This window comes from Apteryx mantelli, chromosome 2 (genome assembly GCF_036417845.1).
Source record: "Apteryx mantelli isolate bAptMan1 chromosome 2, bAptMan1.hap1, whole genome shotgun sequence".
Classification (NCBI taxonomy): Eukaryota; Metazoa; Chordata; class Aves; order Apterygiformes; family Apterygidae; genus Apteryx; species Apteryx mantelli.
The window spans coordinates 70,597,096-70,615,665 of record NC_089979.1 but is presented as its reverse complement, the minus strand read 5'-3'; the positions used below and the strand labels follow the sequence as shown (position 1 = coordinate 70,615,665).

Here is an 18,570-nt window from a genome sequence, read left to right as displayed (position 1 = left end):
TGAAATAGAAGTATTTTTTGATAAATCTTTGTTCCCTCAAGCGATTACATTCCTTTAACATTTCTTCTTTAAACCTGCTGGTAATTATAGACTTGTTTCTTTATCTATTAGAGCCTTTTTTCTCTCCTTAAAATTGACTAGGGAACCAGTATCTTGATCATGGTTCCTTCTGCTTCTTTTTCTGATCAAGTCTTAGAGATCAGGGTGGCTTGGAGAGTATCAGATCAATCCTTCAGGTCAAATACATGGCAAGGGAGAAACAGAATGGTTTTAATCACTGAAGGTATTTACTGTGGCTAACCAACCCAGTCAAGCAACTTCTGAAAATCTTGTGTTGTTATACTCATGCAAACCCCAAAGTCGGGCTTATGACTTCTATGATAAGGGTATTTATATACCTTTGCTAGGGTTTCCTCTGTGTGCCTAATCTCAATGCCTTGAATGCAGAGATTTTGCATAGTTATTTAATTCCCTGAAGAAAATGTAATGCCTACATTCTGGTTTTATTTCGTACAGCCATTTACTCAGAGTTATCCAGGGTAGCAGAGTTTGTGAGAGAGTGCTGAGAAGAAAACTTGAATAAAGTTAAAACACTATCTATATAAATATATACAGATAGAAAGGGCTGGAATAGGCCATGGGCATGGTTGGTTCCAGAGTTTAACCTGATCCATAGCAAGGGGCCGCAGTACTGTATGGTCTCTCCTAGAGTTACCAGACCAGGACCAAATGCATGCAGAGTCTCTGCAGAGAGCGTCTTTGCATCCAGAGCAAAACTAATTTAGGATGATCTGAAATACTAGGATTATTGGGAGCTGACTACCTACTGCGACTTCCCACTTTCCAATGCAAGTTCTAACATGAGTCCCAGGGGAGAACTGGTCACATTTCAGTCACTTCCCTACTTCCTAGAAGTGTGTAACACATGTTTGTCAAATCCAAAGCACAAAAAAAACTCAGTTCGTGATAACCTTGGACAGATTATTCTGTGTAATGCAGACAGCAGCTGTATCTAGGGTGCAGAGCTTGTGGGTATGGGCTAAACAGGGAATAGCAATGTTGGAAAAAGAAGATAAAAAGCAAGCCGTTGACAATCAGGGGAAAGTAACATAAAATGAGGACTCTACGTACACTTTTTGTTTTTTATTTGAAAATTAAGTCTTTCTACATGTTCTGATTGCAAACTCCATTTTGATTGCATCTCTAGACCAGTTTTCTGCTGTGTTTTTAGCTATATCTCAGACTACAATTTCAAGGACTAATGGCATGAGGTCATAAAACTCTCAACAGCCTTCATTCAAGCAACATGCTCTTAGACGGAAATTGCTGCTGCTTGGGGCACACCAGTTTTTCAAGTCTGAACTTTAAGAGAATAGTAGTTAGACAATAAAACACTAGTTTGGGGACTTTGCTAGGGGTCTCACCTGGTGAGAATTACCAGGGAATTTTCCACAAGAGAGAAAATGGTTAATAGAAGGAAGGGTCTTAATCCATCTGATTGAAGGAGCAAAACTGAGGCATACAATCAGAAATTTTATGATTAAGGGTAGAAGCAGTGAATATCAAAAGATGTAATGTAGATTCCCTGAAGATCTTGATGACCTAAGCTGTGAAACTATCCTGGAACAGTACTAGTGTGTTTGCCTGCTGGCTTTGCTATTGTATGCCCTTGAAAAGCTGACTTGTCAATCCAAGTAGATTTTTTTTTCTTTCACCTGCAGATGTGCCAGAGCTTTTAACATATGATAAGCAGGAATTTGCTTTTGCTACTGTCATCTCACTGCTAATCTATTGCGAAATACTGGAAGGACTTAGTTGGAACTGAGACTGCACAGCCTCAGAAATGATGAAAAGGAGATCTCTGAGACAAAAGGAGCCCAAACCCCAAACTGTATGTACCAAAGGAGAGGCAGGCAGAGTCTGTCTGTCTATCAGGTTGGGAATGGAGACTCCCATGAAGGTGGAAGCTGGGGGCTTGTGAGCTCTGGCACCAGGAGAATGGCTCCTGCCCCACCTGCAGATCTGCACCTACAGAAGGGGGTCAGTGCTGGGGTTGCAGACAAGGGTCTGGGAGCTGTGTCCAGCAAAGAACCTGAGCCAGCTGAGCCATAGCCATGCAGCAGCACCAGCGGCAAGAGGGAGACTCCCTGCCACAGGGGACGGAGGTCCTCATCTGCTGACCTGACCTGTTGTCTAGGAAGGTTTGCTGCTTGCAGAGGGCTCAGATCTGGGATGCTGTGGAAAGACTGCTGAGGTAGGTTTGTCTGGCCCTTGAACTATTACCCCCCCACTTCTTTTTCCACATAGGCACCAATGATACTGCCAGGGGACACCTAGAGCGTGTCAAGAGTGACTACTTGGCTCTTGGGGTAATGGTCAAGGGCCTGGGGGCCCAGGTGGCATCTCCTCAATCCTGCCAGTGAGGAGGAAGGGCTTGAGGAGAAATGGACAGATCCTGCAGGTCAACAACTGGTTGCACAGCTGGTGTCAGCAACAGGGTTTTGGTTTTATGACCACAGGACCCTCTTTGAGGATCAAGGACTGCTAGCAAGAGGCAAGATCCACCTCACCAACTGGATCTTTGCCAACCGGCTGACCAACCAGGTGAGGAGAGCTTTAAACTAGGGTCAATGGAGGAGGGAGAGAATGACCAACATTCAAGTGAGGATGGCAGGCAAAGGGTGCAGGGTGATGTGGACAATAGAGACCTCAAAAATGACCAAAAAAAAAGGCTGAAGGGGGTCTACCTCAAGCATATGTGCACAAGTAAGAAAGTGCCTACAGGTCAACATTATGGGGGAAGCTCTCATATCCTTTCTGGGAAATAAGTATTCTTGGGTGCCTCTCTGAAGTGTCTGTACACTAATGAATGCAACATGGGGAACAAACAGGAGGAATCAAAGGTCTGTGTGCAGTTACAGGGCCATGATCTCATTGGGATGATCGAGACGTGGTGGGATAGGTCACATGACTGGGGTGCTGCTATGGATGGATACAGGCTCTTTAGGAAGGACAGACTGGGAAAGCAAGGAGGGGGAGTTGCCTTTTATGTGTGGGAGCAGTGGGAATGCGTGGAGCTCTGCCTGGGGACAGGTGAGGGGCCAGCTGAGATCTTATGGGTCAGGGTTAGTGGGCAGAATAATACGGGTAATGTTGTAGTGGGTATCTGCTATAGATTGCCTGATCAAGAAGAAGGAGAAGATCAGGCCTTCTTCAGACAGGGGGAGGAAGTCTCACATTTGCAGGCCCTGGTCCTCATGGGGGACTTTAACCACCCTGGTATCTGCTGGTACAGCACAGCAGGGCATAAGCAATCCAGGAGGTTTCTGGAGTGCATTGATGACAACTTTCTAACACAGGTGATCAAGAAGCCAATGAGGAGAGGTGTTCTGCTGTACATAATACTTACAAACAAGGAAGGACTGGTCAGGGATGTGCAGGTCAGGGGCAGCCTTGGCTGCAGTGACCATGAGATGGTGGAGTTCAGGATTCTGCAAGGAGGAAGCAGGGCAGAAAGCAGGATCACAATCCTGGACTTCAGAAGAGCAGGCTCTGGCTTCTTCAGGGACCTGCTTAGAAGAATACTGTGGCATACAGCCCTGGAGGGAGCAGGGGTACAGGAGAGCTGGTTGTTTTTTAAGGATCACTTCCTCCAAGCTCAAGAACGGTCCATTCCCACATGCAGGAAATCAAATAAAGGCAGCAGGAGATCTGCATGGACAAACAAGGCACTCCTGACTAAACTCAGGTGTAAAAAGGAAGCATACAAGAGATGGAAGGACAGATGACCAGGAGAAATATAGAGACACTGTCTGAGCAGGCATGAGATTAGGAAAGCCAAAACCCACCTGGAGTTGAATCTGGCAAGGGATGTGAAGGGCAACAAGAAAGGCTTCTACAAGTCCATCAGCAGCAAAAAGGAAGACTAGGGTCCACTGCTGAATGGAGCAGGGGATTTGGTGACAAAGGACATGGAAAAGGTGCTCAATGCCTTCTTCGTCTGGGTCTTTACTGGTAAGTCCAGCCTTCAGCAATCCCAGGTCCCTGAGACCAGAGGGAAAGTCTGTAGTAATGCAGACTCACCCTTGGTGAAGGAGGATCAGGTTAGGGAACATTTAAACACCTGGACATACACAAGCCTGTGGGACCTGAGGGGATGCCCACCATGAGTGCTGAGGGGAGCTGGGTGATGTCATCATGAGGCCACTCTTGATTAGCTTTTAAAGGTCGTGGTGATTAGGGAAGGGTCCTGAGGACTGGAAGAAAGCAAATGTCACTCCTATCTTCAAGAAAAGGAAGAAGGAGGATCCAGAGAACTACAGGCTGGTCAGTCTCACCTTGATCCCTGGGAAGGTGATGGAGCAAATAATCCTGGAAAGCATTTCCAAATATATTAAGGACACAGAGGTGATTGACAGTAGTAGTAAAGGGAAATCACGCTCACCCAACCTGGCAGCTCTCTATGACGAGAGGACTGGCTCAGTGGGCGAAGGCAGAGCAGTGGATGTTGCTTATCTTGAGTTTAGTATGGCTTTCAACACTGTCTCCTGTAACATCCTCATAGACAAACTGCTGAAGTACCAGCTAGATAGGCAGACAGTGAGACGGACTGAAGACTGGCTGAACTGCCAGGCACCAAGGGTTGGGAATCAGCAGCACGCAGTCCCTCTGGAGGCCAGTGGTGTACCTCCAGGGTCGATACTGGGGCCACCAGTAACATCTTCATTAATGATCTGGATGATGGGACAGAGCGCACCTTCAGTGAGCTCACAGATGATACAAAACTGGGAGGAGTAGGCCACTGCTCTGGGACCTGAGCTCTGTGGCAAACCAGCAGTTTGCCCCAGTTTATCTGGAAAAGAAGGCTTATATTGAATGAATGACACTGTTATCAAAACCACATTTTTATCCTATTTAGCTTATCAGGTCTTCACATGCTCAGCTCATTCTCTCAAGTACTGTGTTTTCCTTTTCCCTTTTTTGTTTTCCTCTTCCTGCCTCCTTTGCACTTTCATCCTCAAGTTTTCTCTATCTTTTCAATTGTCCTCCTGTCCCCATGCTCTCTAGTACCCCTTGCTCTTAGTTTTTATCCTCTGAAGATCTTTCTATTGCCCTTAATAATGGGGGTGTGCAAAGAATAAGAATATGGATCACATTTGCAGAAGTTTTCTCTCTTTTGGGGAGACAACTTAATTTGCATTTTTGTGCCATTAGATGCACTGCAAATATTGGCAGTTTAGGCATGTATGATTTGCAATGGTGCCTGAAGCATCTAACCGGAACAGTGCTAATGACTGTCTACAAAAGCTTATTTACTTATTTGTGGGGAAATACTGAAATTACTTCCACACCTTAAGTGAAGTTAAAGGGATATCCTCATATGCCACCCTTTTTTTCTTTTTCCTTTTTTGTCACTATAGCCAACTTAAGTAGTTGCCCAGCTCCTAGTCCTGGGATCACCTCTGACACCTCCTCTTTTGGACTGGCACAAATACTTCTTAGTTTCTTGGTAAAGTACTGGGGAACTGATGCAGCAAAAAAGCAGACAAGCCTGGCAAGAGTTTGTTTGGAGGAGATGGTTCCTGTTTTAAGCTGATTTATACAGCACTGCTGTCAGACATCAAGCCATGACCTAAACCTAACATTTTTCCTCCTTCTCCCCTTCTCTCCACAAAATCCTGCTTGTGGACCTACTGCCAGAGAATTTAATTGTAGACCTCTAGACCAGAGGCCTGCAGTAGCATTTGTACAGATGCCTGATTTTCAGTAATAGGCTCAAACTACCAGATGAACATTATGAGGTACAACTGCAATGTTGCTTTTTTTGGATAGACTGTGACAATTGTGTTCCTGGTAATTCTTTCACAATTGCTGTAACCTGGCACAAGCTGCTTGAAATTTTTTGGTTGCTGTGTACACTTTTGGTGTTTCAGGCATACACAGAATATTTATCTTCTAGAGATAAGGGATTTTTTGGAAGTGTTTGAGTACATTCAACTGAAAAGGAAAGAGCATGAAACCCACAAGTTACCTGCAATTGGAAGTGAAATACCTGTGGCCATGCACATTGTATAAACTTAAAATGCACTAGGGTAATGCACTGTTTCAAGGCCTCAGGCAATGGTAACACTGCTACTCGCCCCATGTTGAGTGCTGACTACTCCAGCTTAGCCTGATCTGCAACCCACTTACAGCAGCAGGAGGCCTTTCTGCTGCCTTTAATGGAGTTGTTGGATCAGGGCTTGGGAGTGTCTCGGCTCACATATTAACTCCATGGTGCTGCACTGACAGATGGAAACTGAGCACCTGACAGTGCCTACTGGAACCTGAAGAAATGATGTGTCTTAGGAAGATGAAAGTTTGGGAAGAAACACTTAGCTCCCACATCAAACATAAGCTTTAAAACTCTCTGTAGGAGAAAGTTCCACTTAATTTGAGACTTTGCCAGCATCGACCCTTCAGCTCATCTCATTGCAAGCCCAGCTCAAAGCAGGGTCAACACTGAATTCAGATCAGGTTGCCCAGGGGTTTGTCCAGTCAGGTCCAGTGCTTGTTTCACTGTCCTCATGGTGAAAAGGCTGCAGTTCCAGGTGCTTTAAATCTTACAGGATTTCGGCTCCTTGGGCTAGGTTTATAAAGGTTTTCAGGAGCTCAAGAAGCAGCAAGGGATCCAGCAGGTTTTCTAAGCAAGTAAAACTGATTTCAATGAAAAGTCTGACATGCTTGTACATCCTTCTAGAGTGCATATTCTTTGCATGCCCAGTACCTGTAAGCTCCAAAGTTTGTGACTAAACAGAACTGAAAACTTTGCTCCACTGTTTATGTTTTGGGGAGAGTTTATAGGTTTTTTTTCCCCTCGCCATAATTCTAGAAAACAAGGAGGTACAGGCATGGGTTAGTCAGAGAATCGCTTCCATCTATAGAGGTGCCCTACTGTTGCTGAACTAATCACTGTTCTTACTATTCTGCATGGGAATCCAACCCACCTTAACTTCATTCTTACCACCTACCTTCTGCAATTTTTCATCACCCCCTATCTTTTACCGCTATTCTAAAGTACTGCTAATACTGTTAGGTCACATTGGTTTAGATGTATTTCTTGAGCTTGGCTGCAAAAGGTTGTTCTTTCCCTCTTTCTTCCCATGTCATTTAGCAGAAAGTGATTAAATGTAATGTTCCTTCTTTAAAAAAAGAGAATGATCTGCGTGTTGTCCCCCAAAATCAGTCACACAATGAAAACAAAAAAAATTTATTTCCAGAAAAACATAACATGAAGTAGCATTCATCAAAAAACCTAAGTCATGGCTGGACAGAAATGTAGGTCTCTCAAAAAACTGTCCAGCTTTCATGTTCTTCTGGGATCTTACTTAAACCACTTGCTTAATTCATTCAGGCTCAGAGTAAAATACTCCTTTATTTCTGTGGCTTCAGATTGCCAAGCTTATTGCTCTACTATTGGGAGATATTCTGCCATTTATTTCTATCCTGTATGTTCTAGAGTGTGAACAATGAAATGTTATCTTATCTTGTCCATACTCTGTGCTACTTCAAATATTCACATGAAACTGTGAGAACACCTTCTATGTATTTCGAATATTTCAGTGTGGGGAATATTCAGCTTGACAGAACAATGGGGGCCTGGTTTCAGCACTGTCTTAAATTGGACACCCTAAAACTATCTCTTTGAAACAATGACTCTCTCTGGCATACTTCTCGCTTCAGCTGCCACCATGGCAGCAAGCTACTAAAACTCTCCTCTTTTTCTCCCCCTCCACAAAAAAATGAACAGGATTTCCACTAAAGTTCTGCTCTGGAGATAAATTCTCAATCCTTTTGTGCCAGAATCTACATTATCAGGTGCTGACAGCTATAAATGCAGAATAAATTAACTGAGGCAGATCCTGTCCATTCAACCCCTTCCCTGGAGGTTACCAGCTGTGCTTTGGGACAGCTGAATATGATGCGTTGTCATTTCTGAACTGTTGCAGTTTGCAATCCAGTTTGTTAGAAGAAGCTGAAATTAGCAATGGCTTAATAAAACTGATGGTAAATTGCTGTTTTTCAGAAGCGACTCATTGAGTCATCTTCGCTTGTTCTGGAGAGAGGCAGGATAGCAGCAGATACTACCCCTAGATTCAGGCATCTCAATTTATATTGCCTCAGTGCTGCTGACCAGGTCATTCAACAGTGCTGCTAAAATGCCTCATAAATACAACCTGTCAGAACTACAGGAAGAAGCATTCATAGTTTTGCTTCCCTGCTTTGTTTTTCAGAACACAATGACTGATATCTGTAACTTTCGCCTTCTGTTTGCCACACTAAAATATTCCTGGGCACCTAATTTTCTCTATGGCATGCCTAATGTGCTGAGACTTTGTATGCATTGCAGGTTTATGTAGTTTTTTGTATGCTTTAGAGGGTTGTATAGATTTGGAAAGGAAAATCTGCTCAGATATTTGATGCCCTCCCTCTAGTGGCTATTATTGGAAGATAAAAATAGGGCTGTGATGAAGTGAACCCCAAGGTTAAGTATGTGTATTAATCATTATATTAAGATCAAAGGAAATAAACTTGGGAAGAATGCTAATGCCATATCAAAATATGAGACAGAATTATTAAGTTATTGCCAAAGCTCAGTTACTGCTCTTTCTGTTCTGAAAATATTTATCTTGCTACTCCCTTCCCTGCTCCCTATTTCTCCCTCTGTGTCCTCAGATATGGAGATCTAAGGACACAGGTGCACCAAAGTCTGTATGAAGAGACTTTTTTTTTTTTTTAGTTTTTCCAGCTCTTCTAGTTGGCCAAGTAAGCCAAATACACAAGCCCTTGTTTTTCAGACATGGAAGGCTTGAAAGCCTGTCTGATTTTTCTAATTACACCCATTAGTCCAGTAAAAGATGCTGTTTTGATTTATAAACCTTGTCCTGACAGACATTTAAAGAAGAGCCAAGATCTGGAAGTGCAGTGTCTTTCTTCCATTTCCAGTACTTTCCTGCGGGTTCTCTGCATCAAATATCAGTATCTTTGACAAAACAGCATCTATATGTATAGCCACACATTGTGTTCCTGCTTTTAAGATCTTACTGGTTGTGACCCGTTATCTTTTTGCTCATCAGTGTGCACTACTTGTCTTATAGGTACAAGAAATTCCAGGGATGCATGATTCTATATATATTTATATAGAAAAATATAGTAAAGACTCTGTAGCAAGTTGGGGCTGGAAAACACTCTGTTAAAAATGGCAAAAACGCACACAGAGCAGCTCCTGAAGAAGCTCTACCCTAGTCTCTTTTTTTGCATCTTTCACGTTTTGGTCTCCTGGTGTTAAATGGAAAGCTAGATTTGAAGGTAGTTTAAGACAAATTGACCCAAACTACAGGTACAGAACATCCTAAAGAAACCTGTCTGGTGAGTTTATGCTTCCAGCACAGCAGAAATTAGATTTCTGCTGCTTTTCTCCTGACCACTTTTATTTATGTTGCAGCTTGTAGCCTGGCTTTTTCTTAACTAAAAATACCAGTTTGGTTCCACCTGAATCTCACTCTGGGACAAGGTTCTCTTCCGATGTCTCAGTTCCAGACACTCCACAGTAAGTGGGTATGTTCTGAGCTCAAACTTATTTGCAAACAAACAGGAGGAGTTAAAAAGCCACTTGAGGTCACCTGTTCCATATACACAAATGCCTCTGACATAATGGCCTGCCAAAAAAAAGAAAAAAAGCAATGTCAGAATCCATTTTTTTTCCCACAGGCACCCTCTAGAGTCCAAATCATTCTTTTTGGAAAGTTTTATCTGCAAAACCACTATAAATAATCTCCTACACCAATAAACATGCTAAAAAGCACACTGGATGTACAATGGGAATACCTATGAACACTGGGGTGAAATCAAGAAAGTTACTTAGGAATAGATAATGAGCAAAATTTCTGAATAGACAAGGCTGTAACACAATAGACAAGGGAATTTCCTTCTGTCAGTGAAGAGAAACTGATACTTTTACTTTACAGGGTTTTCCACTGAATACTTCTGGTTGATACTGGTGCAATTTCACTAATTTCAGTGTAGTTAGGCTGATGTGAAACTGCTGTTAATTTGAGCTGACTGAAATTCTCAAAAACTTTCTCCTCAACACAAACAACTATATCATACAGATTAAAAATTCTTGAAATAAAATTTGTATCTTTAGCATTTTGGTATTCCCTTTTTCTTCCCACTTTTATATTTCAGATGTAGTAGCATATAATTTACAGCTCAGTGACCGTAAGCACTCCATAGAGCAGATTATATATTGCTAATGTCCTGTCATGAAGCAATATGAACAAGGAAAACTCAGAATTCCAACAATTTGAAATTGTAAAACAAATGTTCTAAAAGTAAGTGTGGTTTTTTTTTTTTCAGAAATTGTCCTACAGTGAAGTTTTCACCCCTCATTCCGAATGAGAGGAAAAATCAACTTCAAACTGTCAGAATGGCTTTGAGAATCAAGCTCAGAACCACAGCTCTATTTCAGCTTACCTGAAGGTGCTCTGCTGAAAAACTCCACAGTTACCTGTTGCTTTATGACCTGTGCAGTCACCCCCATATTAGAGGGCAACCACTCTTGGAAAAGGCCAGAAAGCAAACAGGAACAGCACTTCCATGAGCTGTGAGTTCCTTATGTGTCTTGTCAGTTGTGGCTCTAAGTGGAGTCAATGCCAGAGTTGAGAGCTGTGCTTTGTCCAAGCTCACAAGGAAGTGTGTTGTTTATATGGCTGTTGGCTCTAGAAGTTCTGAGTCCCAAGGCTATGAACACATGAGCTACTCCCATCCACCTACAAGAAAATTCCCCAGGGCCTACAATTGTCAGCTAGCTCTTGTGAAACTTAAGTTGCCAAATATCCTCCCTTCCCAAGGCTGATATATTCTATAAAAGTTTCTGATGAAGAAGGAACTTCCACCTTTCTCACTGTTTATTTTATGTGGCTACTATCATTCACTGCATAAGGACTATGGAGGAGATGACTCCTTTTTCATGTCTTATCCCCTATGAAGTGCTATTTAAAAACTGTCTTACATTATGATTAGAGACTGTAAGACTAGAGAAAAAACAGTTAACTGTTTTTGACTGTATGCTCAGGAAGAAGAAATGGGAAAAAAATGTTCATATTACCATGACAACCTCCATGGCTCTCTTCCATATCAATCCACTTCACAGCTTTCAGGTCACCTTCCCACAATGCATTGGGCATGGAGCCAGGGACACCTGCAATTGGGTAACAGAGAAAATAAAATAATTAGTCCTTTTAACAGTTATGTGTTCAGTTTTATGTCTGCTCTCTGGGACCTTTCTCTACAGAACTGGGATGAAATACTTAGTAATACACAAATCAATAGATGCCAAGTATGCTTCTGGACGCTAACTTGTAAAATTTCCTAGCTGAAAGCAGCTTTCATGATATAAACAAGATGACGGTCAAAGAGACCTAAATAATTTCACCTGCGAAATAAAATCCTTCCTTTGCAACAGCCTCACTATGATAATGCATGCATATATGATAATTCACGATGCTTTCATAACCAGTACTGCACTGCCCTCCAAGTGCTCTTTGAACATCACGCCACTGACACATAATACCTTCATATGAGGTAACAGTAAATACTTCCTTTTTTAAAAAAGAAAAAAGATCAACAGAACAAATTCAAGCATGACATAGCTAGATGGAGCTGCTGAAACTGAATTATAGCCTACAGTGTTATATAATAATATATGTAAGCCTAGACAGATCACAGGACTTGTCCAGATCATAAGCTGGTAGGAGGGCCTCTCCTTGTCCGTAAACAATGAAGTCCTGCTATAACCAGGAAAACATCCTTTTGAAGTCATAAAGGTGTAGGGAAAATGCTGAACATTCAGTATTTGGTATTTGCTGGAAAGTAAACAGGTGTTGCTTATGCAATCTGTGGGCAACTATTCTGAGTCAAGAGAATTTCAGCATCTTCAAATAAAGGCAGTAACTGTAACAAACCATTGCCATGGCATAAAGTCTTTGCCATTTGAAAACAAGAGGCCCATCATGTACTTATAGCCAGGAAAATCCCTGCAACTGATCTGTACTGCAATTTTATATTCAATTCAGTGAAAGAACTTTAATAAAGTACTTCTTAAAACTGTCTTCAGAATACGGCAAAAAAAGGAAAGGCAAATTGCATAAAATAATAAAAACTTTCTATAAACTTACTGTTTTCAGCAGATTTTGTCTTTCTTATTGGCTCAAGTAGTTTTTTGAGAACAAAATAATGATACAGACTTTGTAACTGCCACCTGATGTACAAACCACCTTGCCAAGAAAAGCTGAAAAGCACCAACTTCTCACTGAAGCACAAACACTTGTATATAATTTATTTCCATGTTTGAAAAGACTAAATTTGTTTTGTTCTTTCATGCCCAGTAAATGATTATTGTGCCATCACATCTGAGCTATCAAATGGCAGAACAGGCAACGTTTGGGGAGCCGACATGCATGGCGGCAGGTACAAAAATGCAGAAATTATTTCTGCTTTCTCCTAATGAAGCTGAAAACAAAGAAAAAAGGCCAACTTGCTCAAACGCAAAGAATCCATTTAGTGTTATCATTGCGGAGTGACTCAAGGCTTTTAACAAATGTTAAAAGCAGGAGTGACAGCGCTAATGGGTGGTGGTGATTGGAGAGGAGAGGATTTGTATTAACCTCTGTGCTGCCCGCACGCCCCGACAGCACAAGAGGCTGGCGCAGAGGGGGTAACCTGCGGCACCTTGGTTATGTGCTGCCCGCTCACAGCTGAAGCGCAGATCCTACCCCAGAGCCCCCTTCTCTGAAAGCTGCTCCGTAAGGGATGCTAAAGTCTGTGAATCTCATCAACCTCTACTGTATACAAAGGAAGCGTGTCTATTTAGTGCTAACAGTATAAGGTGTTTAACAGTAATGACAGTATTAAGTATTACTACTATTAAATACTAATAACCACTGGTAATAGTCTAATCACATTTAAGGCAAAGGTTAAGCTATTTTAACAGCTGAACACTTCCAAGGTGAGGGGTTTTTCTTCCAGATTTTCAATATGGGTATTTAAAATCTGCTATTCCTGCTTCCTCTGTTTTCCTTTTTAGGGAAGCAATTATATGAGTGGAAAGGGAGAGAATTATGAAGCTTTTTATGAGAATATCTTTTTGCTCAAGCTTCATAATTTTTGTATTATTATCAGTCATCTGTATTGACTCTGTACAAGGAAAACAAAGGATTTTTTCTTGATTTACAATGAGATTAGAGATAAGTCTTCTACAGCTTTGACAAAATGCATAATTTTTGTCAAAAAATGCATTGGTTTGGAGTTGCAGGGCCTGTGCAAAGACAGGGAACATAAGTCCTTCAAAGATGTTTTTAACTAAAATTAGAGACATCTGAATCTCCAGTTCTGACTTCTCTCTTTCCTGAATGCCAATTAACCCTCTTTCCAGTTTTCATTATTTCATTTAAAATGTGTGTACACATATTTATTTTGCTAGTAAACAAAAATTCCAATAAGGCTAATTTACTAGGAGTTCTGTAAAGCACAATTTCAGCTGGCTGCTGCAGAACACTTGCAAAGCTAGAGGTGATAAAACAATAACTGAAATAGTGTGATCATCCTAAGTTTGATCTTTTCACCAAGTTAAAGGCAAAAGCAAAGGAAGATTTTGTTACTACTTTTTTTTTTCTGTTCCCTTCCTAGATGGTAACAAAAACGGTATCTCTATAGTTACTGTAGCCTAACAACTACTTTGCTTGTCAGCTTGAAGAGAAGCACAGTGAAGGAGAAAAGAGAAGCATAAGACACTGTATAATGACAAGGGTTTGGGGTGTTGTGTTTTTGAGAGAGGGAGACGTAGAAGAAGAATTAACTAACAGACTTTTTCTGTTTGCTTTCTTTGTTCTGTGTTTTTCAGTACAGTGTCTCCCTCATAAATAAGAATGGTTATTGACAAATACTCAGTCACGACTCTTCTATCAGAGGCAAAAAGACTGTAAGATCCCACAACAGAACTACCATAGCATTTTGCCATAAACAGAAATATGTGGCAGCAATAACCACAGCTTCACAATCTTCTTATTTCCCCCATACACACACACTTTGTATATTGGGCCATTATCAGATAAGACAGCGCTCCAAAAAGAGTGATTCTGTCCTAGGGGGGATTCAAAAAATGTTACTCTTTCAGAAAAAGCATTAAATTAAAGATAACACTTTATAAAAGACAAAAAGAGGCAGTGATGGCAGGGGATAAACAATTTAAATGGTCTGGGACATGCATTATCATTTCAAATTAAAAACCTGTTCACAACAGATGGCAGTAAACATGGTGTGAGGAAAAACTTGGAAAATGCTGACACTATGGTAAAGCAGAAAGAAGACTGAGAAAACAGGAATGACCTCAGGGTATCCACAAAAACAATGGAAGGCACTGCCTTACAGAAATACAAAATTACTGACTTTACATTATTCACTATCTCCCAAATTAAGGAAACTAGGCAATTTTATAAGTTAATCAAAGAGTAGGGGAAAATGTAGCTCAGCACTAAACAAAAAAAAAACAGAATGGATTCACCACACTTTCCTTTAAGTATTTGTTTATTCTATTAGAACTTTATTGATTGGTTTCAGATTTGGAACCCGTTCTTGAGACCTGTTTTTATAAATATGGTTGGTCTGAAAAGTTATGCTGATGGTGAAAATATAAACTGAGGCATGAGTTGCTCTACTTTTGTTAAGCTCTCATCTAACACTCCATTGAGATTAAAGAGGTTTTATCACCGAAAACATGGAGGGGAAGAGCAGCCTCATGGGCAGCAATACTGAATACTACCCTGTAAACTAAAATACTGACAGCATATTCTTTGGCTCCTTTTCATTTAGCACGGGTAGGGAAATATGGCCAGTATCTCCACATTTTAATTGTTGGTTGCTGGAGGGAAAGTAAGGTGGATGGTGGAAGTGAAATGCTTCTGACTGCATGTAATTACAAAACAAAATCACACAACTGGGATCACCCTTATTTGTGACAATTTATTTTTCTGATTTTCAAAGTGCCCACAGCAAAGGAAGTGAATTTCAAATACACACCAGGGGAAGAAATGAAATTAAAGGCACTGCTGTGGCTGGCCTGTCTTTACAGTCAATTGTGACTGTCTTTATATCCAGTCAGTGCGGTTCTGATGGCTGCAAAACACTGCTGGGGAAGCAGGGCGCACTCCTTCCCTCTGAGCAGTGTCTCCTGCGGACGCAATACTAAACCCCAAGCCCCCTTCATTCAAAGAAAGAGGTTTGGGGGCAGGTGAAATACACTCTGATTCAGAATCTGGATCTCATCCACAGGACAACGGCAACACAATGTGCTTCTCAGCACATTCTGAGCTCTTCCTTTTGTTTTTTAAATTTTTCATTGAAATTCCAATGACAGTTGATTTGCATGTGCTGGCTCCAAGAGGGAGCCTGTTCCCTACCTTCTTGCCTTGCTACCATGTATTATCAAGACATCCACGGAGACGCTGTGTTTGCATTTCTGTAACGTATACATAAACTGACATTCAGATGGAAATGTTACAGCATAAAAGGCTGGCTGATTTGCTTTGAACTTTCAAGTCCTGCACCTGTAATTCCAGGATCAAACCAATGCATCGGTTAAAGGCAAACTGACACAGACTAGTCTTTACTAGTCTTCTGAAGCAGTCTGCACTTCCTCATTTGCATCTCTATTTAGGGAAGGGGACAACTTCTTTACACTTCTATGCCACTAACCTGACCTAAGCTTTCCTCCTGCACTTCATAAGCTGGTGCACAGGAAATTATACTTCATAAATCTGCCCAAAATGGTGTACAAGTCACCTTTGGGGTGGAAACGGATTATTATTCTGTAAGACCTGTTGAAATCAGTGATAACTTTTGCTGGACTTTGAGACCAGATATTTATGTTTGGGAAACATGCTGGGCTGGGCAAATGCATATCCTGCCCTCTACAAGTGAAGGTATGCAGTCCAACAGCACTCTGTGGTGCGAGATGTATTTGGAAATGAACAAATCCCTACGGCGTCTTTTGGAGTGATAAGATAATACAACAAGCAAATACGTGTGGGACTAGGGAGACAGTATGGCTAAAAAGAATGGAAACCATTCCTTATGGTAGGGATCCTCCACTTCCTTCGTTTAAGGATGCCAGAGCTAATGCAGTAGGCTCAAGGGGAGCAATGCCATAGCCCACGATCTGGGAATGGTGCTGTGTCTTTCTTTTTTGTCTCACAGCATTTCAGAAAGAGCTCTCTGTCTCTTCTTTTACAACATAATCCCCCTAAAATTAAAAGCCACAGCAAAAATAGCATGGGGATTAAAAGTGACTGGACGACAGCTGTGGCTGTTACCAACTGCTCACCTAAAGCTTGGCTCTGCAGCATCACCACCATAACAAACCCTCCTACACATGATGCAAACCCGATCCCTGGACCTTACAGGACAGGTTACCGCTCCTAAGCAGGAAGACGTGATTTCCCTGGACTCATCACCTTGCAAAACCCAAAGCACAGGAGATCTCTGATACCTCCCTGCCACTTGGGAGATGCTATTTCCACCAGAACACAGCTTGGCCAAGTGAACAAATCTCTGGGAAGGCAAATTCAATGATGCTTGGTACCTCTTCCTAGATTTGCAACTACTGTTGGCAAACACCTGCCTGGGTATTTCTCTGTATAAAACAACACAAGCGATGACAACCCCCTAGTGAGGCACCACCAAGAGCTACAGGTGGAAACACCTCTGCGGGGAGGTGAGCTGTGGCAACCACAACAATCAGCCCACACCATATAATGGTCAACTGATGTCACCTAACAAGACCTCTCCCTTGCCCTCCCCGAGGCGATGGACACCTGGGACAAGGACCCCAAGCCCTCACCAGACCCTGCAGCTTACCTGGGATCCTGTTGAGGGTCACCCAGAAGTGTTCATCAGGGCTGTAGGTGTCCTCGGACCAGGCCAGCAGGTCACAGGCGCGGCGGTCCTGGAGCACGAACTCCACGAAGGGCCGAGTGACGGCCACGTACGCGGAGCCAAAGTAGATGGTGAGGTTGTGAGGCGGGGGTGCCTTGCGCACCTGGGGGGTGACCATGCCCGAGGTGTTCTGCTGGGCCTGCTCCCTGTGCACGAACTGGGTGCGTGCAGTGACGTGGGCCGGCGGCAGCACGCCGGGGGTGATGTTTTTGCCTCTGAAGCCCTTGAGGAACTGGATGATTTCCCGGTTGGTCTTCAAGGGGAAGTCCTGCCCGCAGGTGTTGAGCAGGTACTTCCAGGGCACGGCGGAGGCCAGCAGGTCTCTCATGCAGTTGAGGTCGGCCCGCAGGCGGGATATGCCGCCGTAGACCACCCGCTCCATCTTGGAGGCGAGGAAAGCGTTGGGGAAGCAGCCCACCAGGCGCTGCACCGCCTGCTTAAAGGCGGCTGGTGCCTTCTGGTCCACGTGGACACAGTAGACGTTTTGGGGCATGTACACCGCCCTGAAGAGCCGCTCGAAGGTCTCAAACTCCTTATGCAGGGTCATGATGTAGGCAACGGGGAAGGCGGCCTCCTCCGCCGAGAGGGCGCGGGTGATGTAGCGGCTGCGGGCCACGTACTCGCTGCAGGAGGGCCCTGCCAGCACTGGCGGCAGCCCCCGGCCCCAGGCGAAGGGGGCCTGGCCCGCCAGCAGCCCGCGGCAGGCCCGCTCCAGCTCCGCGCCCTCGGCGGTGCCGCCGCCCGCCGCCGCCCGCCGCCGCCCCAGCAGCACGGCGGCGCCCAGCAGCCCCGCGGCCAGCAGCAGGGCCGCCCGCAGGCGCCGCATGGCCGCTGTCGCGCCCCGCCGCCCGCCATCTGGCCGCGGGGGGGAGGTGTCGCGGCCGCCCCGCGGGGCGGGCAGGGGCGGGGAGGGGAGGGCAAGGGCCAGGGAAGGGAAGGGAAGGGAAGGGAAGGGAAGGGCCCTGCCCGGCCGCCGGGGCTGCTCTTCGCCCAGCGCGGGGCGGCCGCGGGGCGCCCCTCGGCCTGAGATGGCGGGCGGCGCCGGCATGTCGCGTGCGCGGCGCCCCAACGGCGGCCACGCCGAGGCTGCCACAGAACAGTTAAAAAACTGGAAACACGGAAAAACAAACACACAAACGAACCTGGAAACAGAGGAAAGTTAGGAAACACGGGAGGTTTTCCCAGAATCATTTCCCCGAGAACCTGCATCTTCCTCTGGGGCGGCCACGCTAGGTTCTGCGGCTGCAGGAGCTGCCACAGAGGAGCCCTGATGTTTGATCCGCTCTGGTTATATCTGACTGCATGTGTGCCACTTTTTTTATTTTTTTTAATGTTTTTAATGTTTTTTTTTCTTCCAGAGTACAAAATAGCTTCAAAAACAGCTGAATGTTACAGAATAATAATCCAGAACAGATCATGCCCCCCTCCCCCCCCGAAAAGAAAAACAAAAAAGACAAACGGTTGTTTAACTGACTACAGAAATTCCTAGAAATAGGTCAAGGTATTTGCCACCTCTGGCAAACACCTCAGTACACCATG

At 43.7% G+C, this 18,570-nt stretch overlaps 1 protein-coding gene across 1 annotated transcript; it reads right to left on the bottom strand.

Annotated features, from left to right (window-relative positions):
- Positions 1-7,233: 7,233 nt before the first annotated feature.
- Positions 7,234-17,593, bottom strand: LOC106482558 (glucosaminyl (N-acetyl) transferase 2 (I blood group)). Its single transcript, XM_067292376.1, has 3 exons — positions 16,954-17,593; positions 11,150-11,242; positions 7,234-9,698 (listed from the first exon to the last, which is right to left on the bottom strand). Exons 1-3 carry the CDS (start codon positions 17,576-17,578, stop codon positions 9,508-9,510), a joined length of 909 nt encoding a protein of 302 aa, XP_067148477.1. The 5' UTR covers positions 17,579-17,593; the 3' UTR covers positions 7,234-9,507.
- Between the last annotated feature and the right edge of the window lie 977 nt (positions 17,594-18,570).